This window comes from Coloeus monedula (assembly GCF_965178545.1).
Source record: "Coloeus monedula genome assembly, chromosome: 10".
Taxonomy (NCBI): domain Eukaryota; kingdom Metazoa; phylum Chordata; class Aves; order Passeriformes; family Corvidae; genus Coloeus; species Coloeus monedula.
Genome location: NC_138790.1, coordinates 26,066,702 through 26,092,857, shown reverse-complemented (window position 1 = coordinate 26,092,857; position 26,156 = coordinate 26,066,702). Strand labels below are relative to the sequence as shown.

At 48.4% G+C, this 26,156-nt stretch overlaps 1 protein-coding gene across 8 annotated transcripts in view; it reads left to right on the top strand.

Moving 5' to 3' along the window:
• The window catches only part of MBNL1 (muscleblind like splicing regulator 1), a 73,966-nt gene that overhangs the window by 6,491 nt on the left and 41,319 nt on the right, over window positions 1–26,156 (top strand). For 2 of the 8 annotated variants that reach the window (XM_082288105.1, XM_082288106.1), the window contains exon 2: window positions 10,028–10,933. The exons of 2 other annotated variants lie outside the window; for them this stretch is intronic. In XM_082288105.1, coding sequence (XP_082144231.1) covers window positions 10,760–10,933 — 174 coding nt within the window. In that variant the 5' untranslated portion in view covers window positions 10,028–10,759. Of the gene's footprint in view, window positions 1–9,911; window positions 10,934–26,156 lie in introns of those variants that run through there. 4 more of the 8 variants (XM_082288109.1, XM_082288112.1, XM_082288107.1 and 1 more) reach the window with 4 other exon arrangements.

The following is a 26,156-nucleotide window of genomic DNA, read 5'->3' as shown; positions in this document are numbered from 1 at the left end:
GCTGTGGGTTCAGGTCTGCCTGCAGAGCCTGCACAGGAGGCAGCTGATGGCATCTGCATTCCCCCTTCGGAGGGACCGGGGAGAGTGAGGGCAGTGTTTGTACCGTACATGGCTGGCATTTACTGCAGCACGTCCGGAGCCCTGGCTGAGCTTGGGCGCAGGCTGGAGGAGCAGGGCTGGGCCCCAGGCTCCCAAATCCTCCTGCAGCGGCTCCGCGGATTCCTGCTGCGTTGCTGCCTCCCGCGCCAGCAAGTCCAACTGCGAGCAGTGAGTAAGGACTTGGGAACCCAGAGCATTTTTGGGCTCTGGGCCCAATCCTGCTTCCAGAGAAGTTAATTGGAATTTTTTCCTTCTAAAAAAGGGAGAGCAATCAGAACTGCCCAGCTTGGCCCTGCAAGGCCTCGGCGCTCCTCTCTGTGTCATGTGTAACCCCAGGCTGCCCGGTTGCCCTGGGCGGGGATGGGCTGTGGGCAGCCAAAGCCCCCTGTGGGGTGTGCTCCTGAGGCTGCTGGAGCTGTGGCGCTGCAGTGGCGTTATCTGCACTGCAGTGACAGTACCCAGCACTCGAGGAGATAAGCTTTTCCTTTAAAAGTAAGTAAATTGCTGTGGGAGCACATGGAGTTTGCTGTGTCAGTTGGTTCTAGATGCACCCAAGGTCTCAAGCCTTTGAACTCCGCACTCCCCGGGCACCGTGAAAGAGCGAGTGGGCTGCGGAGCACGCTGCACCAGGCACGTGTGTCAGGTTTTCCGAGCAGGTTGCCAAGCTGAAGGCACAGGCACCAGGCCTGGATTGGCCATATAAAGTAGGTGTCTGGGTGTGCGCAGGCGCCGCGAGCCGCTGGCAGAGGTGCTGTGCAGGGCCACCCACCCTTCCTCTTCCTCGCCGCTCACTGGCTCTTTCAGTGCTGCCTGTGCCTCTGGCTTCCAGGGAGGGAAGGTCCCGTCAGCTGCACGCGCTGATAAACACGGCAGGGCTTTCTTGGGAGAAAAAAACCTCTCAATTTTTTCTTCTGTGACTCTCTGAAGCTTGGAATAAAAGCCGAACAAAAATGTGTATTCCAGTGTGTGGAAGAGTTTATTAGTGCCTGGGCAGCTTTCTTGACTTTGTGTGGCCACCCCTGGTTTTCAGTGAAGTCTGTTACTCTTTACCTGTAATTTTATATAGGAATCCTTCCATGCTCCGAACATAGGCACAACTTCAGTGGACTTTGAGCCTTCTTTCAAGCAGTGAAAAATCAAAGGTAGTGAGTTTGTGATCCCGATAATGTAATTATGTATGTTTCAGCTTTTTGATGTGTAGCAGTTAAAAATGTTGTTCTGGGAGTGCAGGCGCTTGCTGTGGTGCTGGAGCTTTGCAGGCTGCTGGGGAGGAAGTCTATGGGCAGATATCTTGTTTGCTGCTTATCAGCGTTTTATTGAGCTCCTGTATTTATGTGCAAATATATTCAATAAATAAATCTTAAATGATGTGATTTTTGTTGTGAAAAGTAGACACAGCTCTGTTCAATTCTTCTAATTAAATACAGCTAATGGTGGAACAGAAATAGCATTAGAACTTCTTTCACTCATTTCTCTGCATGACCGATAAAATTATTGCTTTGGATTTGTTTTGTTTCCTACAACTTCTAAGCATGCTGTCTTTAATCACCATTTTTATAAAAGCTAGTTTTTCTTAAGTCATTTCAGAAGCTGTTTTCCAAATATGCCATGTTTTTTGTGTAAGGGTAGAAATTTAAACTTTCATTATTGGTGTTTTAAAGTGGCTTTTAGAAGTAGGAGGGAAAATAAAGGAAACTAGTAAACTTCTGAGGTTTTTCCAAAATTCCTTCATTGCATTCAATTTGGGTAGCTTGCACTGGTGTGTTAATGAAAAAGGGGACACACTGAGGAGAACCCAAGTAGAGGATAGGGTATTCCATGTGAGGAATACTGTGGGACAGTGTCAATGGCACCACTGCTGTCACGTGCACAGGGACGAGCCCAGCTCAGGAGCCCCTTTGTAACTTGTGCCCTGTGTGGTGGAAGCTCTCCTGGCTGAGGTCGTGTGCAGCAGAGGCTGTTCTGAACAGGGGCTGTTAGAGGGTTGTTTCTCATGGTTATTGTTAGCTGTGTACATATCATGATTCAAAATGAACAGGCATAACAGTATACTAAAGCAAATACTGATTAAAAACTTGTCGCAAAGATATTTTCCACTTCTTTCCTAAAATAAAAGTCATGTAGTTTTTATTACTTCTTTTTAATACCAGTGACTAACTTGGAGCTTTTGCTTGGTATCTGGAGACACATGTATTTATTTAGTTTGCATGAGGTTGGTCACGATCCAAAATTAATCACATCAATAAGTGTTTCTGTGCTGCTGAGCCCTGTATATGTAGGGATCTCTATTAAGTCAAGGAAGGCATCTCCTAAACTGGTTTCATTTTGCTGTGTATGGAAAAATTATTTTGTATTTAGTGGTAACAGTCATCTCTGATACCTCAGATGATGACAGAGCAGAGAGAGTTAAAAATCCCATTCTCTGTGGTTTAGATTCTTATGTAACTAATGAAATAGATTATACAGGTTCATTGTATTTTCTGAGAAGTTGTACAAGTTTTTATTATCCTGGAAGGATGTTATTATAAACATAAATTAAATATAAGGCCAGAATGTATCAAAACGTCGAAAATGCTCTATTTTGGGTCTGAGATTCCCTGAGAAAGACAGCTGTGAACATGAATGCAGTCGGCTGTGTCGCCTGTCTCACAGTGGATGCTGGAGTGTTTTCCAGGACTGTCCTTGCCTTGTGATTCATGTTGGTGACTGGAGTCGGGCAGTGTCGTCATTGCACTGAGCTGGCAACGCCTCCCTGCTCCAGGTGTCCCCAGCATGGCAGTGCTGCCACTCTGGGATACTGGCATGGTTTCAGAGGTGTGGGACTCCCGGCCCTTCCTGGGGATGCTGTGCCTGGCGCTGCTCGGCCATGCTGCAGAGCCAGTGTGCTGGTTTGCCCCTTCAGCAGCACTCCTTCAGTCCAAACTGAACTGCACTGATGAATCTGCTTTCCCTCATTCCTGTGTAATTTTCTGGTCCTTGGGGAGAAGCCTGTGATTGTCCCTGCATTGCCATAGCTCACCATGACTGAGCTGAAGTGACCAGTTCTAAGAGCTGCTGCAAGCAGAACTCAGTGTAACAAGTTCCTCATTAGCTGGACTCATGTCCCTTTTTGGTTGCCCTTGAGTCAGATGCAAGATGGAGCAATCCACAATTACCATAACTCCGATGGGCCTGGCTGGGAGTGTGCCTGTTACGCAGCAGGCAGAGAGCAGCAAGGTGTCCCTGTGGAATTGTGCCCCACTGTGGTCCATGTGTCCGCAGGGCCAGGAGAGCTGCTGGCACTGTCACCGGGAGCGGGACGACACACCAGCGTGGAGCAGGTGACACGAATGGCCTGTTCTATTCCTGGTAATTAGGTTCAGATTTAATCTTGCTACTTAATGTGATGTGTGCAGGGATGTGGTGGCTGCATCCAGGCTCCTGATTTGAAGTTACTGTCCTAACAAAGTGGTTGTCATGTGAACAGGCAAGAACTTTGAAATCCGGAGTTTTTGCTGTGGGCAGACATGGGAGGGGTGGCCCAGCCAGGGATGAGTTAGTGAGGCCAAGGGGAGGAGCTTACTGTCTGGAGGAAATGCTACTATTCATAAATTAATAGTGTTAGTAATAACCATGAGTATGTCCTGATCCATCAGGTGCTGACTGCAGTGGTCTCAGGACTCCTTTTTCCCATTGCTTTATCCCTGCTGTCTCTGGGGAAGAAAAAAGCCACCCTTTGCACCAGGGCCACATGGCAGCTGCATTAGGAAGGGAAGTGAAAATCAATTAATAAGTGGAAGCCTGAGCAGTAATAAGGTGCTGGTCTGTTTTCCCTTGCAGTACAGGAGATGTTCAGGCATTAGACCCGCAAGAAGCCGGGGTGGGTGTCTGCTGCACCTCTCACCAGTGAGAGCTCCTCCAGGTCACTTCTCCCTGAAAGCACAGGCATCAGCTGAATTTGATGTCAGAGGGAAGCAGTTCCTTCCCTTCCTGAGTCATGGATGTGGCTTTTTTTTGTAGTGGTTGTTATTACGGATGGTGCTAATCATCATGTTTATATAAATTCATACACACGTGCAGTTAGAAATCACCTGTCACTATGGGAGTGTTTCTGCCTCTCTGCTACTGCTACAGGTGCCTCCCAGCTTTGAATCTCAGCTGTGGATCTCATCCTGGGCTTTCCCATATGGCTGTTCTTGAGGACAACACCCAGCACCCGCTCCCACTGAAACAGGCACGATAATGAGCATGAGAGCCATACCTACATGGTGCAGGAGAGAGTAGGGAAGGTTTTACAGGTGAAATGGTCTGTATTCGTGCACCCTGTGCTGCCCCGGGGAGACGCTGGGGTCGGGGGGCCTGGTCCTGGGCTGACCCCGCTGCTGTGGGTCATCTTGCTGCTCTCCTGCCTTGCTTGGCTTGTGTACATTTGCAGTTAATCAAACAACATGTGCAAGAGTCGGATTAATAAATAGCTTGTAGTTTTTGGAAGAGTGCATAGTTGATTTATTATGGCCTCTCAAATGTCTTTGTATAGAAACAACATGTTTAAAATTACTACTAGAGCAAGAAAATAAAACTGATTTTAATAAAGCAGGTTTTGGTTTTTTCAATTCAGTTTGCTAGTTCTTGGAATTTTAAGTTAAATCACTAGATTACTGTTATTTTTAAAGATAAACAACTTCTTTTTAGACTTGCTTGGGCAATGTCGCTTCTTCTATGGTTGGAATTACCTGTGCCAGGATAATACAGAACTTCCTGTTCCTAAAATACATTATGTGAATGTTTTGGTAAAGGAATTACAGTGTAAATATGTTTTTGTTACCAGAAATAGTATTTGCAACTTCAGTGGTGGGTGGGGATGGATATGTAAATGCTTTGTAATACATAAATTGATGAAAAGTGGATTAAAGGGAGAGTAGTCCTTCCCCATTTTGTGTCCCTGGCTTAAAGTTGCAAGAACAGAGTAACAGCTTGTGTGCCGCGTCCTTGTCCAGGGAGAGGGACTGGCCTGTGCCTGTTCTTGCTCTTAAATACACATCTAGCTAATGCTGCCAAACTGTGAATCCTGCGTGTCTGTGAAGTCTCAAATTTTGTAAAAGCAATTGATATATACCCCAGGTTATTAAAAAAAAAATTCAACAGGCATGTTTCTTGACTTGAAAAATGTTTAAAATTACAGCAGGAGCAGTTAATCCATAACCGACTGCTCCTTAAAGGAAAGAGGGTTTATGGAATTTGCAGTGTAACTTTCTGACTTGAAAATAGCATTACTGTAATCTAAAGTAAGAGAGGATTGGGCTGTGGGATTTGTGTGTCAGTGCCCATGTGCTGCTGGTGGGAATTGGTTTGCAGTTTGATTAGGGACGGAAATCTTGGAGCAATACCTGATTTCTGCACATGGTTGGGGCATGTAGTGTACAACATGTTGTCTCTTTTTCCATTATTTATCAAGTTTTCATGAACCAAGTACACTTGGGTGTGTTAAATTCAGATGGAATGTCACAGTTAGGTGGTTCTGCTAAAACAGTTTCAGAAACTGTGAAATAGACTCAAGATAAAACCACGTCTGATGGGGATGTGCCGGAGGAGCCACTGTAGTCAGTGGGAGGTTGCACCAGGCAAGTCTGTCAGAGCTAAAACAGTACAGAAAAAACCTTTAAAACACTATTAGTAGTACTAAAACTATGTGTATCATGCAAAATATCTGGGTCATAGAAGCAGTGTTGGCAGTTATTTGATGAATCTGGCGTGGCACTTAGTAGTTCAAAGCTAACGTGTGCTTCTAGTTTTACCTGGCTCTAGGTCCCAAGTTGCTGGGCTGGGGAGCTCTGAAATCCAGCCCAGGGTACAGTACCCCAGCAGTCCTGTTCTGTAGCTGGCTGCTCTTTGCTCCCGTCCTTGCACTCTCATTTTTTCCTGAAATATACAAAAATACAAAATTGAAAGAGGAGTCGTCTTGCTTTTCCGTGCTGTCCTATGGGAGCAGGGGGTGCAGCCCTGAGTGTGAGACAATTGGGTTCTTCAGCTGTAGTTTACTAAAGAGTATTTTCCTTTATCCAATCCTATACTGTTATGTGACAAGATACTAATTAGCTCATTGTTTCAGCTTAATTTTGTGACAGTGATATAATTATATCCCTCAATTGTGCCATGGAGTAATTGCTGTATCTCTTCCAAATTTTATAGTGAGATATGTTACTGGTAAACTTTGCGTTCAGCAGAGGTGTTTTATAAATACTGTAAGGCAGTCAGTAATTTTGTGTTCCTTGATTTAAAAGACAGCCATTTGGCAATTTCAAGCTTTGAGACTGCCCTATCAGTGTAAATAGAATATTGATTTTATTCCATTTCCTATCTCATTAGAGTCATCGTCATGAGGATGAATTCACGTTGTGTAATTATCTGTTCTTGCTGACAGTTCTCATGTCACTGAGACTGGTGTTTTCAGCTTCCACTTTCTCTAAGCATAAAAATAGCATTTTTCCCTGCCATCTTCTCCTTCAGTGTTGGGCTTTTTGCCTGCCCAGCTTTCTGTATCTTTCTTTGAGAGATGTGTGTGAAGTAAGATAGAGAAAACAGGGATGTCCAGCAAACCCAGTTACAGGAACAGTGAAAACAGTGGCTCTTTGGGAGCAATTCTCAGTGCAGGGAGACACCTTATTTTTGTGTCAAAGATGGTAATGAGGAGGAAAAATTCATCATTAACCTGTCTGTACATTTCTTTATAGCAATAAGGGGAAGTAATAGGAGTCTCTTCTGTGTCAGATTCACTTTCTTGGACATTTCCAGATAACCTTTCCATTGATTCGTGAGGCTGTTTCTTAATCATTTTCATTGACCCAGCTCAGGAGACAACGAAGTCATCTCTGCTACCCTCCTAAGGAATGACTTCTGTCTCTTCTGAGAATCACTTTTTAATTTGCTTTCAATCCTTGTATTCCTGATATTCAATGAAGGCAATGTTCTGCTTTGGCCAAACCAATGTTGCAATATTCCCAAGACAAGTAGCAAATGCTTCCAAATTTCAAAAGGTGAACCTTAAAACCCACCTGTGGATCAGAAGAGTCTTTAGTACTGGCTGGTCTGCTAGGTGGGGTCAAGAAACTGTCAACCCCTAAATCAATTTTAATGAAATAAAACCCAAAAAGTTCAATCCTTTTCCTGTCCTGTCCCTCTGGTTCTCCCTCTGGATTTGTTGCAGTCATTCCCATCTTACCAGAGACAGCCCAAAGGAGACATCACATGTATCAGCTGGGTTTTGCAGACCGTGTATCTTCTAGCATGTGAAGCTTACTGGGGACTCCTCAGTGACTTAGTGAATATCACAAGAGAATTTCAAAGTGAGGGGAAAATAGTTCATGTAGTTAAAAAAAAGATAATTCTATGCTAACATCTTCCTTTATTTAGTGGAGATATTGAAGATAAACCTCTGGTCTGACATCAGTCTTTATTTCTGCTCCAAGGCTATTTTTAAAGCTGACATTTCTGGCTGTTTTCAGGTAGATAACAAACTATGACAACACTTTTTCTTCAAGTAACTGTTTATACAAAATATACATCTAGTATTTCTTTTTGTTCTGAAGATCTACCTTCGAGGCATCAGCTCCTCTGAGTAATATTTTTCTTTTTGTGGCTGGCAGCCTGAAGAAGGAAGGGTGGAATTCAAGCTCAGTGCAGTCCCAAGTGTGTCACTGACCTCAGCAGGAGCAGGATTTCTCTCCGAGTGAGTGACTGTCCAAATCCTAACAGGAAACTTATCACAAACGTAGGAGTAAAACATGGTTTGGGGAGTCTTACCAGGAATATTTCTCGTGTCAGTACATGTGAGCACAAAAGCTAGTTTTCATCTGTTTTCATTTTGGGTGCTGCCTTCATGGTCTCTTTCATTTCTTGTTAGGGGTGACTACTTGTTAATGACAATGAAATTAAATATCTTGTTTGGAAACAGTGGCCTTCAACTTGCATTGGCTTTAGCGAATAAAATGCATCAATTTGCTGCTCTAACTCTTCTTGGTGTTTGGAAAAATCAATGCTTGGTATGGATTGGTTACCAAGCTGATGAACAGGAGAAAACCCTGCTTAGAGCTGTTCCACAGCTTTGTGGCAGAGCCCTTCTTGCCGGCGTTGGCAGCGCCCTGCCCTGAGGGTCTCACAGGAAACAAATGTTCCTAACAAAATAACACTCAGAAGTTATTTTGTGCAGTGCAGGAGTGATGGTGGGAGGATGCAGATCCAGCTCTTGTCTGTGGAGGACAAGTTGCAGTGCACCTCGACTGAAGGCTGGGAGATCTGTTTAGGCTTCCAAAAGCGCTCTGGTGTGCTGGCAGTCCTGCATGAGGCTGCAGGGGTGCCTGGTGGATCTGGTGGACCTGCTGGCACGCGGCCCCTGCAGCATGTTCTCTGCTTTCAGATCTCTTGGTGCTAATCTGTCATGGCTGGGAAGCGTGGCGCAAGTGCAACAACCAAACTGGTTTGCCCGGACACTTGTTACAGAATAAGTTTTCAAGACCTAAGTCATGAATATCCCAAGCACTGAGGAGTAGTGACTGCTGGTGCGGGATGACCCCCTACTTCAGTTTTAGGCAGTTGAAGCAAATGAGTATCTGTGTTTACCACGAAGACACTTAGTTGTTAACTTGTGTTTGCAAGTAATTATGCAGTTGTTTGTCTCTTGCTAGCAGGGATTAAAAGTGTGGCATGATTTCAAGTGTCCTGACAAAGAACCCAGGGTGCCTGTTGTAATCTCATTAGCTCTGTTAGGAGTGTTTTCCTTCCCCTGCAGTTGGTTGTTCTGATCACTATGCCTCTAGAAAAAGACTCCGTAGCTTTTTCTCATCTGTTCGTTTGCATCCACGCTGACAGCATCGCTTGCCAGGGTGTGATTCTGGTGACTGTGTCAGTGACCTGCATTGGAGGGTGGTGGGAAACAGGAAGATGATAAAGCAGCATCTTTAGAAAGACAGGGATGGGAATAATCTTCCCCTTAGCGCAGGTGGAGGATGCTGTTGGGGTTGCAGTGCTGGCAGGAGAATTCCCGTCGTTGGTGTTGTCAGTGTGTCCCAGGCAGTGCCACGAGGGTCCCTCTGCTCCGTGCTCTGGGCTGAGATGCTCAGGTAGGGACAGGAGCTGCAGCTCATTATACTAGATTCGTATTTGCAGGTGGCACCGGGCTTCTGTGGCAGAGCTGGGCATCTGAATCGCGGCTTGGAGGGAAACCCACCCAGCCCACCGAGGGGGAAGGTTTTCCGTCGTTCCCGGGTGTTTTTGCGGCGGCCCGTAGCGCTCCCGCAGCACGGTGCCGGGCGGGTCGCTCCGCAGAGCGCTCCGCCCGTCGGGCAGGCCGGGTCGGTGTCCCCCGAGCTCTCGGCTGAACGCGGGGTGGCCCCGGTGCCGGTGGCCGGGTCCGAGCGGGCGGTCAGGCGCCGCTGGGGCCGAGCCGCTCCGGGGTTAGCGTGTCTCGGGTCTGTCCTCACGCCGGGCGGGCCCGGCGGGGCGGTGCCGGTGCCGGTCCCGTTCAGCCGCCGGGTTCCGCACGCCGCTACAGCCGAGCCGCACTCGGGAAGCCGGGCGGTCAGGCGGCGGCGGGCCCGAGCCGCTCGGAGGGCCGGCGGGTGCTGCCGGCGGGGCGGTGCCGGTGCCGTTCCCGGCCGGGTTCCACACGCCGGTACCGCCGGGCCGCACGCGCGTCCCCCGGCGGGCGCGCTCGGGGCAGCGCGGCGCGGCCGGCGTCTGACAGGCGCGACCTTTCATAAGACGGCCCCCGCCATTGGCTCCCTGCCCGGAGTGTCGCTGCAACGCTCGCCGCGATTGGCCCGCCGGCGGTGCTGCCGCCCGGCCCCGCGCGGGGACGCGGCCCCGCCGCCCGCAGCCGTGAGTGCCCTGCGCGGGGCGGCGGCTCGCGGGGCGCCCGCGCCGCCCGCTCGTAACGTGTCTCTTCTCTCTACAGGTTGGTACTAAGAAGTGCCTTTCCTGACGTCGCTGCTGCTTGGGACCGCTTCTAGAGCAGCCGCTGCTTTTGCCTTGCTTGCTGCCAGCTAGACTGCGACGACAGCGCTCCGCCGCTGCCAGCCCCGCGCCCGCCGGGAGGAGGGTCCGGCGCTGCTCCCCCGCCGCCGCTGCACTGTGCACTAAAGTGTGCCCCGAAGGTCAGAGCTCTGCTGCCCGAAAGCCAAGGAGAGGAGGAGAAAAACCCCAGCCCAAACCCAGTGTCGGTCGTTGCTCTAAACTGCTGCATCTGTCTATGCCAAACTAATCGATCCCGATTGCACCGCAGAGCCCGCTGCGAGCCCGCTGCCTGGAGGCACCTGCCAGCCGCCGTCCCCGGGAGCAGCTCGGGAAGCGCTGCCAGAGCCCGCCACGTTCCCATGCTTGCAGCGGCCGCACTCAGGACGGGATGCTGAGCACGCGGGGCTAGTCCCGGCCACTCTCCCGCAGGCGCACCTGGCTGGCGGTCCTGGCCTTCCCCCGAGCCCCGGTAACAGTGCCACGCTCTGAACTCTGGTGACACAGCTCTTCCTCGAGATTGCAGCCACCCCGTTTTACACGTACTTATTTTAAAATAGGGAGCGGGGGGAAAAAAGTGTTCTGGAGGTGGCACTTTCATCATTTCCAGTTTATCAGTTCAGCTACTCGTTTGCCCATTTTTATTGGAAATTTTAACTACCTGTAAAATCTAAAGATGGCTGTTAGCGTCACACCGATCCGGGACACAAAATGGCTAACGCTGGAAGTGTGTAGGGAGTTCCAAAGGGGGACTTGCTCGCGACCAGACACGGAATGTAAATTTGCACACCCATCGAAAAGCTGCCAAGTTGAAAACGGACGCGTAATCGCCTGCTTTGACTCATTGAAAGTGAGTAAATATTACATTATTTTCAAGGATGTGTGGTTAATGAAAGAAGCAGTTGTAGCTACAGAAACCCTGCAGCCGAACAGGAGCAAATGCTGGCTGCCAGCAGTGGGGTGTTTTGCTGATTTTATTTTATTGATGCTTGTCGATTTGTGTTGCTGTTTTCCTCAGGGGAAGGGGAAGGATGTGGGGAACGAAGGGAAAATACATCTGGCAGGACTCAAATCCTTCAATATGGCTACAGGGGCTCATTCTTCGCCTCCAAATTATTCCCCGCCTGTAGCTGGAGTAAAGGGCACTTCACGTAGAAACAGCAAAGTCACTGTGAGGATTCTTTGTTTTTAATAGCACAAACCACGTAAGCAATATGAGGATTTGTTTCCATCTCGTAACTACCAGCGGGTTGTTGGTGTCTCTGGACAGCTGATGGTGAACCTTAGAAGAGTGTTTTCCTCCCTGGGTTATTCGGGTGTCTGTGAGCACCCTGCATGCCTTTCTGTGGTTGGCACTGGTGTGGTTATCCCATCTTTTTCCCAAGTGCACTTGCTTAAGGGAAGGACAGCACTTAGCAAAAGGCAAGGTGCCTCTGGACATGTAAACATGGTGGGAGCAGAGAGGGTTTTCAGGAGGCACATCCCAGCTAGGCACTGTAAACGTAGGGCTGTTGTTTCACTGTAGCTGTAGTTTCAGTGATAGGTGTTAAATGTGCGGGCCCCAGCTCCTTCCCTTGATTTTTCATGATTTAAATAACCTAATGTATAAAATACCCATACCGCAAACAGCAGAGAATTAATTCAGTGGAGTCATGAAAATATCAAAACTTGGGAAGCAGAAATTTGTCTGTCAGTTTTTTCTACAGTGTAATTTTCTCTTCCTGGGCCCCGATCCCAGGAAGCGGAGCCGAGTGCGTGGAGCTGGCTGCTGGCACTGCCGTGCTCGGGGAGGGAGCTGGAGCTGGAGCAGGAGCAGCTCCTGCAGGTCATGGCCCAGCCGGGCCCCGGCGCAGTGCGAACGGGGCAGGAAGTGGGTTACAGCGGGTTTGTGTAAATCCTGCAACGTCCCGAGCTTGAAAATTTGTCTCAGGTCAGGGGACAGGGTAAAGCTTTACAGTGCTCTCAGGCCTGAAATACCCACCCCATCACCCCTAGCCATGGCTTAACTTGCAGATATTGAAAGGGTTTGTTTCTGTGTTGTTCAGTTTATTTTTAAATACAGCAATTACAATGCATGCAGGGGTATTAAAGTGTGTAAATAAGATGTTTTTATGCATTAAGCACGTGCTGGAGGTAGGAGCAGAGCCAGGGCTGCCAGTGCCAGTGGGGAGTCCCAGCCCCGCGGTGTCATCGCGAGGATGCGGTGCCACCACGTGTGGACGAGGTCGGCGGCGGCTGTGCGGCCTCACTGGGGGGATGACGGTGCTGCCAGAGCACAGGCCTGGCCCCGGAGCCTCTAGCCTGTTTCTGAGTGAGGGGCTGTGGGAGCCACGGTGGGTTTGCTGGTGCAGCAACACCCGCAGTGTCCCCCGTTTGGTTTCCCAGCAACGTGTGTCTGGCCACCGTGGCCCGACCCCACTGGCCTTGCCCTTCTCAGCACAAGGATCTGGCCGAAAGGCTGGAAACCAGCCACTGGAGTGAACCGGACATGATGCCAGTGGTCACTGGAAGTACCCTAGTATCTCAGCGCTGGATGGGGGTGCTGGTGGTGCTGGAGCCGGGCGGCAGCGTGGGCTGGTGTCTGTGTAAGAGGGGATGGACCGGGGCCTGGCCTGGCTTCCCCGGCCCCGGCAGTGTGACTGGCCCTTCTGCTGCTGTCAGCAGGGCTCTTCGCTCCCTTTTTTAATGCAGGAAAGGCTGACCTTTGCCAAGCACTGCAAGGTCCGTGGGTGATAACTGTGGGTAACGTTACAGCGTTGCTGCGGATCCTCGGAGGAGAGGAGTGTGCTGCTGCCCTGTGGAGTCAGCGCAGTGGCCGAGCTGGGAGCTGGGAAAGAATCTGCTGTTTAAAAATACACTGCTGACCAGAGCTGTTTACTTGTGCTCATGCTAAAAGCTTTGCCAGTGGCTGAGCTGCTGTGTGCTGGAGAGGCTCCCGGGGATCTGGCCATCCCCTCACTGCAGCCCGGGGCAGGATCCCGCCGTGTCCCGCCGTGGGCCTGGCGCCTGTGGCTGCCGGTGGCTCCCCAGCCCCTGGGCAGGGGTGGTTAGTTAAGTAGCTGTATCGTGTACGAGAATACCCTGAGTAAACAGAAAATGGAATATCTCCCTTCGGGGAATTCCCAGTCCAATCCCCATTGCTGAAGCCATTGCTCAGTTTTGGTTTTGTTTCAGCTCTGCATCAGTTTTGGTGTGTGCTGAGCTCAACCAGCACTAGTCACTGAGTTACCTTATCTGCAATATCCCAAACTTTAGATGTTCTGCAAGAACAATTTAGGGAAATGCTGCACCAGCTCTGTCTGGACCTTATAAGGTCAGTCAATACTGTAGTACAGATTAAAAAAGGTTTTTGGTTAGGACATTCAAAAGTAATTTTTAATTTTTCAGTAATTCAATATGGATGTAATGTCCTTGTTCTTTACTAAAATAGCAGTATGCTGAAAAATTAACCTTAATGTTAAAATATTTGATTTCTTATTAATGTATATAATACTAGTATTAATTAGACAGCTATTCTTGCATTATCTCTTGGACATAAGACAGATACTTAGTCACTGAATTTTTCTTTACAAACTCCTGCATCTTGGCAGGAGTTGAAATGAGGCGACCTTTAAGGTCCCTTCCAGCCCAGCCCACTGTGTGATGCTGCGATCTGTCACTCCGAGACTTGGTGTGAGTGCCTTAGGGGTGACTGCTGTGTGGAGCTGACGTCAGGCAGGTGTGAGTGCTGCAGAGCTGCAGCCCCTGGAGCAGGACTTCTCTGAGCTGGAGATGGCCCGTGTGCTCTGCTATATTTAGAACATAAACAGGCAGAGCAGATACTTGGAGGGGACCCTGTGAGTGGCAGTGCCCTTCGCCTCTGGCCCTGGCCCAGGTGTCCTCTGCGGGCGCAGGGGCAGAGCACACCGAGTGCGCAGCCGCCACAGCCAAACACCATTGCCCTGCCCTGCCCTGCCCTGCCTGGAGGAGGCAAAAATAGATGCCAGAAGTGAAACTTTAAGCTTGGGTAAAGCAATTAAAAAAAAAAAAATTATTTCCCCTTCCACTGAAATGAAGGCACAAACTGAGTGTAGGGCTAGAGCAAGGAAAGCAGTGTTGCCTCCCGAGGTTGTCTCCTGTGCTGTGTGGGAGCAGTGGCACAGGGCTCTGGACACCGTCTCTGGTTGGGAAACACGTCCTGTGGGTGCACCTGGCTGCTCCTTGTTACCTGCGAGCAGGAACACGCAGCCGCTGGCCCGTGTTAACCGGGAGCGTGGGGAGCAAAAGGCAGCCAGGCCCGTGGCTGTGACCTCTGTGGTGCTGCAGGAGGTCATGGCTGGGACAGCCCCGGCGAGATGTTATCATCCTGCTGCCTAATTGCTGCTAATGAAACCTGCAAGGCTGGCCTAAGGGAGCGCATGAATCAAGATGAACGTGTGTGGGATAATCTGGCCCTTAGATATTAGCAGGATAATTTTAAACCAAGAATGATTATGTAGTGTATTCAAATTATGCGCTGGAGCGGCTGAGTCAGCTCCAGCTCTGGCTTTGCCTTGTTTAAATGCCGTAGGATTTTTTTCCTAAATTTGGATGCCTATAAGCCTGTTAGACTGTCTACAACAAAAATAAGCTCGAGTTCCTAAATCAGGAAACTGGTTTGCAACAGAAATTTGATTTTTACCATAATTTTGAAACATTTTTCTTTTTTTTTCCTTGGAAAAATAAGCCTAAGTAGAACTCGTTTCTGAAATTACGTTAGCTTCGTCAGATGTTCCGATAGATGAGTCATCCGTGTTTCCTGAAAGCTGAGATAAAGATGTCTGAACAATGGGGAGATGGATGTCAAATGCAAATGCAGATGCCGAGGCCGTGCGCTGGGCAGGGCGGCAGGGCAGGGGCTCGGCACGGCTCCGCACCGCCCTTCTGCGGCGTGGGGGCTGCTGTGTTCCCAAACCTGCTGCTTCGAGCTGATCTGAGCTTCAGCGGCCGTGGTGAGCAGAGTCACACACCGTGGCTTTGGAGATAACGTGCGCCACGGGCGCTGCAGCTTCCTAATCAATTTTTGCTCTCTTAAGTTATGCTCCTGCTACGGCAGCTCCTTCATGTTCAAGCTGGGTGTCCCACTGAAGTGTGAAAGCTTTTTCTACTCTTTCTTCAACAGCTGGAAAGTCTTAAACTTCCACATTTCTCTGCTTTTTTTAAATTCTAAGGAAAAGCTGGAAACTAGAAGTGTAAGTCACTTCACTGATGATGTGTGAGGTTGAAGCTCTGGTGCCTTGTGTCTGAGACCCACTAGCACTTGTTATGATAGTATTTTATCTTCTGAGTAGAAGTTTGTTTTTTTTTTTTTTAATGAAACTCCTGAACTCTGTAGAAGTGACTGCCACTTTTTAGCAAGAAGGCATAAAAATATATAAGTGTAGTAGTATTATTATTGCTGAAATTGGTGAGCATCTTATTTCTTCTACCTCAGAGATGTAATTGGTAGTTGTTCAAGTCTCTCTATTTTGTTGCTGCTTAAAAAAATACAGATTTTTTTGACTTGTTCCCCTTTGTCTGACACCTAAGGGTGTAGAGTAAGAACCTTCTTTTTCATTTAATACAAAGGAAAGAAAATCCTGTAAGCATATTGCACTAATCATGTTGAGAATGGCAGATCATGGGTCTGATTCTTCTTTAATTTAGGTGAAAGAAGAAACCCAGAACATTTGAGCAGGTGATTCTTGGGTGATTTTACATGTGTGGTATCTGGCATCCCTGGAGCACGAGGCAGTGACAGGACTCTGGGTGCAGAGATGAGGTGAGGCTCAGGCTGGGAGGCAGATGGACACATGGCTGATTCCAAGGAAGCTCGTAAAGCAGTAACCCTTGGCAAAAAATGAAAACATAAACAATGTTCAAATTCCTACGGTCTGATTTGCCATTTTTCTCCTCTCCAGCCTGTGCGTCTGCCAGCAGGCTGAGCTCCAGAAGAGGAAGCAAAGGGAAAGCAGCAAATATATCGGGAAAATGGGGCAATTGTTAGGCTGAGTGGCAAACAGTCCATTAGCAAACCAAACAATTGAAAGCACGTGTGTTCCTCTGTGGGAAGATAGATGGTGTTTTGAAATCTTATCAGGTCCTCGGACAGAAGAGTTACAACTAACTACAGCCTTCACAGCTCATTTTACAGCTTCAGCTCTGCCTCGGCAGAAAGAAATTAAGCAGAAATTAAAACATTGCACTGCAGCATTTGCACTGTCATTTTTTAAAGGCTGTGCGTTATAGAAACCAGCGTGGGCTTCTGTTACAGTCAGGAACTCTGCTGGGTATAGTCAAAATCAGTAAAATTCTGAACTGGTTTGTAGGGAAGATGTAAAGAGGCATAAAATAAGAAAACCTCATGTCAAGAACATTCAGACATTTGTCCCAAGTCTTAACTGAGTGATCAGGAGCAGCCTGTGAGGCCTTTCTCCTTCCCAGGATGACCCCAAGTGTCTGTTTTTCCAAATACAGATGCCTTGTTGCCAAGGCTCACTGAAATTTATTGGAAGCAACAAATTACATTCAGGACCGAATGATCACATCTGTTTTCTGACTTTGGAGAAATGCTGGTGTTTCTTTGTTGGGACCGTAGAGCCGTATTAGCCCAGCTGGATGTTATTTAGGAACTACTGCCCCGGGTGCTGCTTAGGAGTCTGCGCTGCCTGTCAGGAGCTGCTCCCGTGTCCGATGCCTGAGAATGAGCCTCTTCTCCAGGTGAGCAGCCAAAGCCAGGGTGAGGCCGGTCCAGACAACCCTGCAGAGAGAGAACTAGCATAGGTTTGGGCTTTGTCAGTGTCGGGCACCTCCGATGCTTTGTGTTTGCTTGTGCTCCCGGCAGTGCCGCGCTGGCCCCTGCCTGCCTCAGCCTCGGCAGCTGGGGGTCCAGGCTGCTCCTCCACCCAGGGCTGCACAGCAGCACTCAAACCGGTCCCTCTAGGAAATAACAAGAGCTGCTTTTATCCTGATTCAGAGGTCTGTCTTGTTCCCTGTTTCACGGTGCCACTAGGAGGATTACCGCTGTTGAAATGAGATTTAAGCCGACACTGAATTGTCAAGTCTTGAAACACAGGATTATGCAAGTAAGAAAACCTTCAGGTTCATGGTTGAATTTATTGAAATACTTATGACTTATCCTCTTCATTAGGAAACATCTCGGGATTTAACTGATGCACAACACATTCAACATTGAGGTAGTTGAAAGCAACTGCAATGTTTTGATGAAATAAAGGAAAATGCATCTGATTAAGTGGATTTTTAAAGGAGAAGAAATCCAGTGTAGTGCTGCTGGAGGGCTTCACCCTGGCACTGGCAAGCTGCTTCCTCAGATTGCCTTTTTGTTATACTCCACTCACTGGATAAACTTCTCAGCTCTCAGCCTTGGAGATCCCAGAAAGTTCTCTGTCTTTTCAGAGACGGGATGGTGGGCTCGGTAGTGCTGCTCCAATGGGAGAATGCTGATGCTTCTGAAGCTTGCTGACAGGAGTGGCGGTGCTGGAGGGGGACAGGGGCCGGCTGGGGGAACAGGTTTGGATCCAGCTTCATCTCAGAGCACTTCAAGTCCCATCAAGTTCCTGGAAAGACACTCTTCGGCTCCAGATTTCTCTGGACCTTTCCTAACTTGGCAAAATAGCACAGAGAGTTAGCAAAAAGAGAGAGTGCTGTTTGAAAAGAGGAGCAGTTCTGGGAGGAAGCGAAGCTGGTTACTTTTTGTTGGTGCGATTTCACTGAATTTGCGTGGGTTAATTCCAGGTTTACATAGCAACATAAATGGTTGTGAGATTGAGATTTAAATTTGAAACAGAGGAATTGCAAAGTATGGAAGTTGTCCTTCATGTATGTGCATGTTGCCCACCCTGCTGTGCCAGCTGCATGGGAGGGCATGTGTCCATGTGTGCCCAAGGGAGCAGGAGGCAGCTGGCATAGAGGAGGAGCTGTGAGGATATGGAAGGTGGGTGGCTCCGAGGCCACTTCTGTTGAGGGGACATGCCTGTGGGGACCAGGAGGAGCAAACACTCCATTGAATCTGAGGTGGAACAGGGCAGTTTGTCGTTGAGGCAGGTCATGGGCAGGAGTTGGCTCAGGTCTGAGGGGTCTGTGGTATCCCTGGGGTATCATTCGCTTGTGGACATGCTGGAAAATCCCCCAGTCCTGAAGCAGCCAGCAAAGCCGGGGTAGCTGCAGGTGTAGTAGGTAACTACCACTTTGCAGGAGTAAAACTCATTGTTTTCTGCTCTTCTCAAGTTTTTCCTGTCTCCTGGCCATGGGTGGAGCTGCTGTCCGAGGGCATTACCCACATGCTGAACTTCAGGAATATCAAGAGCCCTGTGGCATTTGAGCCCCTAGCAGTGTTAATGCTGCTTCAGCTTCCAGCTTTTCCAGTGTTGTTTTCCCTTTCCCTAACCCTTCTCTAGATGTTTTTAAAACATCCTCACTGTTGAAAGCAGAAACATAAGATGGTCATAAACATCATTAGTGTAAGATTGCAAGGAGACACAAGAGTGGGTTTTAACAAACATGACTAGTCCAGGCTTTGTATATGCAAGGAGAACCTGAGGAATAACCATGTGTGGAAGCATGCACGCAAGCAGGCAGAAACCCGTGGTGAATTTGTAACAGTGGGCACACTCTGGGAGCACAGACTGATAATGGAAGAAGGGAATTTCTTTATCCTGGTGGGATTCAGTCTAAAAACCTGTACAGGTTCAGTGCTGGTATTCGATACTGGGTGAGGAGGAGGTTGTTTTTTATTAATTTGGGAGCATCTTTTGAGCCTTGTCTGGCTCAGGGAGAGGTTTTCACTCCCCAGGAGCCTGGCAGGTTTTTAGGTGTGCAGTAGCCACCACAGCAATGTCAGGAACAGCACAGTTTTTCTTCATTTGTTCTGTTGTATTGGAACAAGAGTGTGCACGTTTAACTGAGGTCTTTTGAGAAGAATAGGCAGAATGAAAGGTTTTCTGGGTCGTTGGGGCTCACTATAAACTGACACTGGTGAAGCAAATACTGAGTGGAAAAGAAAGTGGTTACTTGGTTGGGCTCTTTGTGCAGAATTTGGCCGTCAGCATGCAGCAGCTTGGAGCACATCGTGCCACCAGAGACAGGGTGAGCTGCAGCTGGACGGGCTGCTGCTTCTACTGACCCTTCCCATTTTTTACAGTGCAATCAGAGTTTAGAGCCATTTGTAGATGGGAAATTGTGCCTGGAATTCAGCTTTCTGGTTGTAGGGCGTGTTGAGAAAATCATCTGCATTGACATACCCTTGCTTGTCTGGTGCCCTGGTAAAATCTTCCCTGCAGTGAGCTGAGTCAGGAGATAGCCTGGATGTCTGCAGTGACTGTAACCAAATAAAAATGCAAGTGAACTGGGAAAGCCCCTGACCGAGCAAACTGAAGGATTAAAGAGCACTCACTAAACACTCCTTAGAAGAAACAGAAGAGTCAGATCTTTGTATCTACTATGTTGTTATTTACTCCTGTTGTTGGTTGAACACTGGCTGAATCTCATGTCTGTGGAGCAGAGTGGGGTGCTTCCCTTGCACAAGGCATGCAAGTGATGGATGGATGGATATATATGGCAGCTTAAATTCCAAGTAAAGTACCTTAGAATGCAAAGCTCTTGTTGACAGTGGAGCACAAGGAATTGTTTCATAGAAAAAAAATTAATTTGTGATTTAAATATTTCTGGGTGATACTGGGCGGGTGTGGTGGGGTTGGTCAGTCCAGGGAACACCTTGCCAGGCCAGGCATTTGTTGCTCAGAAGTGACTGTGTGTGGAGCTGCAACTGGCAAAACAGATGTGCAGCACAGGGTGAGCTCACTGCAAGCAGGACCAAGGTTTGGGGTTTTTTCTGTGGCTGCACTGAACAGGAGGAAACAGGGCAATTTTTATGACAATAGTGCCATGTAGCATTGGTTAAAAGTGGCTTTTTTTGGAAATGATTTTAAACTCTTGGGAGCACAAATCTCCAGACTGTAAAGTCAACTCAGATTTCATTGTGATGGAATTAAAACTACCTCATATTCCTAATGGCACCAGCAAAGGTTAGGGTTGAACAGTTGTTTAAAACATTGCTGGGAAAAGTACTTAGAAGTATTTAAACTTCTGCTCCCCCTGCCCTCCCGCCAGTAACTTGTATTAGCTTATTTGCAAATTGTATTTTGTGTTCAGAAAACCCTTCTGGTGATCAGTCCATGAATGTGGAGATGGTACAGTGATGAGAGGTCATATCCATGCTCTCACCTGCCAAAGGCTGGAATACATGGAGCAGTGTTGGTGCTGCAGGGAGACAGGTTTGCAGGGAAGCTTAGTGAACTCTTTGGGAAGACTGAACCTAAAGGCATATAAAATGTGTGAATGTTGGTGAGGAAGACACTTTCCTGCATGGAATTGTTAAATAAGCAACAGATCAGCTCAAATGTGTGTTAAATAGGAGGAGATGGATGCGTTAAAGAAGGACCCTTTTCCACAAGTGGAAGAAAGGTCTGGGGGGAGGTACCCAGAGGTAGCACAAAGGTCCCAGGAGAGGCACCCATGGGTGAGGGGCACATTCAGAGCACACAGAGATGGAGATATCACTGGGAAATAAGAAAAGAGCCAAAGGGGAAGAGGAGATGATGACCACTGGCATTCCTCAGCACACTGAAATAAAAGGTGATTAAGTCTCTTAGAAGAGAAGACAAGGCAGAAGAGAGAAAGAAATTAAAGGGAGGGACAGAAGAGAGACAAAAAGGCATGAGGCTGAAGAGGTCAGATGCTGTTACACCACCTGGCAGATAACACAGGAGGGAGGGCTCTGTTTGAACTGTGAGCAGATGGGAGGGGAAGGGGAAGCAAGAGAAAAGCACAAGACACAGGAGATCAGGAGATACCGGAGGATGTAGTGTGCAGACAGGCTCCAAGATTGCTTGACAAAATGTGTTTGTTCCCAGGTTCTGCCAGCTTTTTGCAACAGATCTTGTGCACCTAGATCCAAGCATGGTTACTGGTGAGATTAAATATATCTGAAGAGAAAACTAACACTTGTTGATGGATTTATTTTTTTTTTACTGTGGAGGAAAGCACACCTAGTTTTTCCTTGATGGAATTCTTTTGCATTTGGCTTCATTAAGTCCAGCACTGAAAATCAGAAGGGAAGTGAGGTCTCCTGTTCATGTTTAGTCCACTGGCTGAAGACACTGTTAATGTCTGTGACAATGTAAAATATTTCTACACAGCATTTGTCACATATTTATGGTTTAGATGCTTCCGGTGGTTTTAGATACCTACGTGGTTAGACACTGAAAAAGTAGCAACAGTGGAAGGTTGAAGTTACTTGTTATACTTGTCAACTGTGTTGCTCCGGGCTGTGCACACACTGTAGACTGTGTGTATGTGTGTGCTCATTGTATATTATATATAATATATGTTTGTATGTATATGAGCATCACAGATAAGTGACACGGGCAGGGTTCCCTCAAGCCAGGCGAGGGACAGGAGTTGTAAACTTTCAGAGCTCATTTGAGGTGTTTGTGGGGGCTGCTCTGTGCTGTCCCAGCAGTGTGGGATGCAGGAGCCCCATCCCCGTGGCAGCAGCTCTCAGCAGATGCAGGGTGTTGGCCTCCTAGGGTGGCTGCGGTGCCTCCACTGCACCTGGATGGAGCCCAGCCTTGCACCCTGGCGCTGAGCTGAGGTGGCTCCAGATGCAGGCAAATGTTTTTCAAACTGCTTGAAAGGATCTTGGAGTTTCAGTAGATGTGATATCAGAATTGCTGCGAGGTTCCCGCGATGGGTTTGGGTTGCAGTGACAGTGTTTGGCACACACGCACGGTGCTGGTGTTCCTTAGCTGTGAGCAGACAGGCCTGTAGTGCTGGGGAGCCTGCACACGTGTGCCAGTGCTGGTTATCTGCTGTACCCTGCTGTGTACTGGGGAAACTCACCAGTTTGCACTGGGGAGGCCCCTCCTCAAGTGCTGTGTCCAGTTCTGGGCCCCTCACTGCACAGAGGACCTTAAGGGGCTGGAGCGTGTCCAGACCAGGGAACAGAACTGGGAAGGGTCTGGAGCCCCAGGAGCATCTGAGGGAGCTGGGGAAGGGGCTCAGCCTGGAGCAAAGGAGGCTCAGGGGGGACCTTGTGGCTCTGCACAAGTCCCTGACAGGAGGGGGCAGCCGGGGGGGTCGGGCTCTGCTCGCAGGGAACAGGGACAGGAGGAGAGGGAACGGCCTCAGGCTGGGCCAGGGGAGGCTCAGGGTGGACAGCAGCAGGAATTTCCCCATGGAAAGGGTGCTCAGGCCTTGGCAGGGGCTGCCCAGGGAGGTTTGGAGTGCCCATCCCTGGAGGTGCCCAAGGAATGACTGGACGTGGCACTCAGAGCTCTGGGCTGGGGACAAGGTGGACACTGGGCACAGCTTGGACTCAATGGTCTTGGAGGTGTTTCCCAGCCTAAATGGTTCTGTGGTTCTGTGTATTGGCATAGTGTAGGTAGCCAGAGGTGTTCCAGCTGGTAGGTGATTTACTAATCACAGTGTGTTGCTTGCTCCTGGCTTTCTGTCTATATTACATAAAGTCAGGCTGGTTTTCAAGTTTTTTATGCACTTGCTCTCTTTGGCATTGTTTGACCAGCGCAGACACCAAGAGAGTCCCCCATGAGCACATGGGGCAGTGGAGGTGCCCCTGTTTTGCTGAACAGGAGCCGGGCTTTTCGGGAGAGTTTTGTTCCCTCCAAGGATGTGAGGGACACACCAAGTGATTTCATTTTGATTTCTCTTCATGTTCTTTTCTCTTATTAACTGCAGTGGTTTGAAAAATAGCTGAGCTTGGTATTAATCTATTTTATTTCAAATGACAGTTTTTAAAAATTAAACTATATGATGTAAATTACGTAAATGATGTCAGAATGACTTTCTAGGTCTTGCACTTTATCCCCTGCTGATTCCGATAGGGCTCTGGAGGTGGAACATCCCTTCCCTGTCTGACTTTTCTGTCTCTCTGCAAATGTTCTGATGTAGCTGTGGTTGGCCCAGGGGTTCCCTTGGTTTGGATGCATGACAGGTGTTACTGCTGCACACGTTTTTGCAGTACTTTGATGGTTTGGGTGTAATATTTTCTGGAAAGCAATGTTCTCCTAATTCCATTCCCTGTATATACTGGCTTACACTGGAGGGGGCTGCCAGCAGTCTTTGAGTTGTGTGACAGTGCCACCTTCCCAACACCTGGAGGCACGTCCTGGAGGGGCTGGCAGTGGCGCTGGAGCTGTCACGGCTCAGGCCTGGCAGGGGGGCACAGCTCTGGGGCTCCAGGCTGCTTCATGAGGTGTCACTGCTCATGGGGACCTCTGTGGGAATTCCCCTCAGCACGAGAGCTTGGTTTGGGACCACAGAGAGTTGTTATCATCATGGTATACCCTGTGACCCTGCCTGCAGCAGGGATTTAAAGTGGCCTTTAGACACCAGCAATTTCATCCCATGCCTCTCGAATCCTTGGCATGCTGTGGATTATTCCAGTAATTGCAGCCGCTGGTGCCGAGGGACTTCTCCAAGTTTTTTTCAGGCTGTGTGTTTTGTGTGTTGACTTTGGGTTTGTATGCAACAAGGAGCCTTCAGAAGCTGCAAAGACCTTTTGTGAATTAAGAAACTACTTTATGCTTAAACAAATTTAAAATAGTAGTTGCTAAAAATACGCCCATATTGAATATTTAAAATCTGGAAAGCATTGCTGGATTTTGTCGTTGTCTGGAGTACAGCCATGGGTCAGTTGTCCAGCACCATCTGTAGTTGTTCCATTCTTTCCTCTCTGTTCTGTTTAAATGACAAATAATTAAGTGTTACTGAGTGACTGCTCAAGTTCTGTTTTGATCACCTGACAAATTACTTGGTTCAGCTTCTGCTCCTTAATGTTGTGTAAAAGCTGTCAGAGCCCTGGGAGCAGCAGAAGGCAGGGACTCCCAGAGGCAGTGGTGCCACAGAAGAGCGGGATCGGCTGTTGGGAACAGCGCATCCCCAGGTCCCCTGGAATGCTGGGGTTCTGAGGTCCTGGGTGTAATGGTGAGCAAAGCTGTCACCTTGAACTTGTTTCTTTGTAGGGAGGTTGTGGGGTAGAAAAGTTCCCATTTGCTATTTCACTACTTTCATGTTTTACTACTTTTAGAGTGGGTCAGGTCTCATGTATAAAAAAAATGGTCAGGGGAAAGAGAGGGATTCAGTATTTGTTTCATTTCCTTTTAATACTCAGAAATAAGTTGTTTCCTCTCGTAGATCTAAGTGAAATATATTAAAAGAGAATTTAGGTTTTTGAAGAGCGAGCACCTGTAAGGCAGCCCTGCAACCCAGCCCCAAGGCTGATGCTCTCATCTCTGGAGCTTTGATTCTGCCTCACACATGCTGAACTTGGGGAAAAAGTGCTTCTGCAGTGAGATCATGATACACCAGTCCTCCCTCTGAATGTTCCTGTTTGTTTCATCAGCTCGGTTGGCTCCCACACATGGAAAGTTTTTCATTTCCCACCAGCTATGTGGCTGAACGCTTGAAGTGAGAGCATTTGAGTCTTCAGGTCATGGGCATGTGTTTGAGCTCACACACACACAGATAGTATCTGCAGAGGTGGCATTTCCTTCAGCTCAGCATGCGCCAAGGGTAGTGGCACTGCCAAAATGTCCTACAACGACAAAAAACTGCCAGTAGAAGAAATCACAGAATCATTTAGGTTGGAAAACACCTCCAAGTGTGTCCCAAGATCATCGAGTCCAACCTGTGCCCAATCCCTACCTTGTCACCAGCCCAGAGCCCTGAGTGCCACACCCAGTCATTCCTTGGACACCTCCAGGGATGGGGGCTCCATCACCTCCCTGGGTAGCTCCGCCAGTGCCCGACGCCCCTTTCTGTAAAGAAATTCTTCCTGAAAATGCTGCTTCCTGCAGAAGGTCTGCATCTGTAAACCAAATACTGCTCCTCTTTCCTTTTTACCACTGGGTTGGGGTTTTGCATCTCCCTCCTGGGGAACCTCCTGCCTGGCCCTGTGGCAGCTGCCGGGATGGGCCTGGGCACCGAGCTTCCCTCTGGAGGAGCGGAGCGCTGCCGCCGTCTGCACAGCTCTGCTTTGGAACAGGACATTGCAGTTGTCAGTGCCCATGTGAAAATAAACAATCAAAGGGAATTCTGACCGCAGAGCAGTGTTTTGGCATGTTTGGTGATTATTTAACTTTAGAAAAATAAATCCTGCCACCTGTGTTTCCCACTAGTCCGTGTGCACTGACCTGCTCTGTTCACAGCTGAGGCAGCGCGGCAAGGGCAGATGGATCTGCACCTCTGTGTTCCTGCATGCCCACGTGCTCTGCAAGGCCTTACAGACACTGAAAAACAGCTTCTGCTGTTTACGTGTTCTTTCTGCTCCTCTGGTGTCATTGTCGCATATTTCATAAGCTTTTCTGAGCGTTTTTCCCCTCAATGTGTGACTGACAGAGTTGAGCTTTTCAAGACTTTTGCATCAAATATTCACCCTGCAGCCGCATTTCTGAGTACACAGAGGCTCTCACCTGACCCATATTCCTACAGTGCAGGTTCTCTGCTGTGTATTTGTTCTAACAAAGAGTTGCATTTTTAAAAGTAAAGCCTATGCAGAAGCTTTAACAGAGAGAGGCTGGAGAGCTCCTGAGAGCAAGCAAAGCTTCCTGGTAGCTGTAATTATATTTGCGCTGCGCTGGTGCGCACAGAGCAGATAGATACTGTCTTTATTTGCACACTGCCTTACAGTGGGTCTTTTGTTCTGTCATTTTACTGTCATTTTGTTTCATGTGGAAAGTGAGCAAGGCTAAACCTCTGGGGTAGAAGGTAGCAGGGGTGCAGAGTGTGTGATTACAGCAGCGCTGCCTGTTAGAGACACTTAAATGAGTGCACACATCCATCAGGCAGCTTTGTCTTTGTGAAATATTGATCTGCAGTATCAGTGTTAGGAGGCCTGGAAAGCACTTAGTGCAGGAAATTATTCCTGAGCTGTATGAGAAAAAAAGCTGTGGCTGATCCAGGGCCTGTTGAGCCCTCTGTCCTGCCTTCCCCCGCGCCCCCAGCAGTGCAGCACAGAGCTGAGCAAGGAATTCAGCATC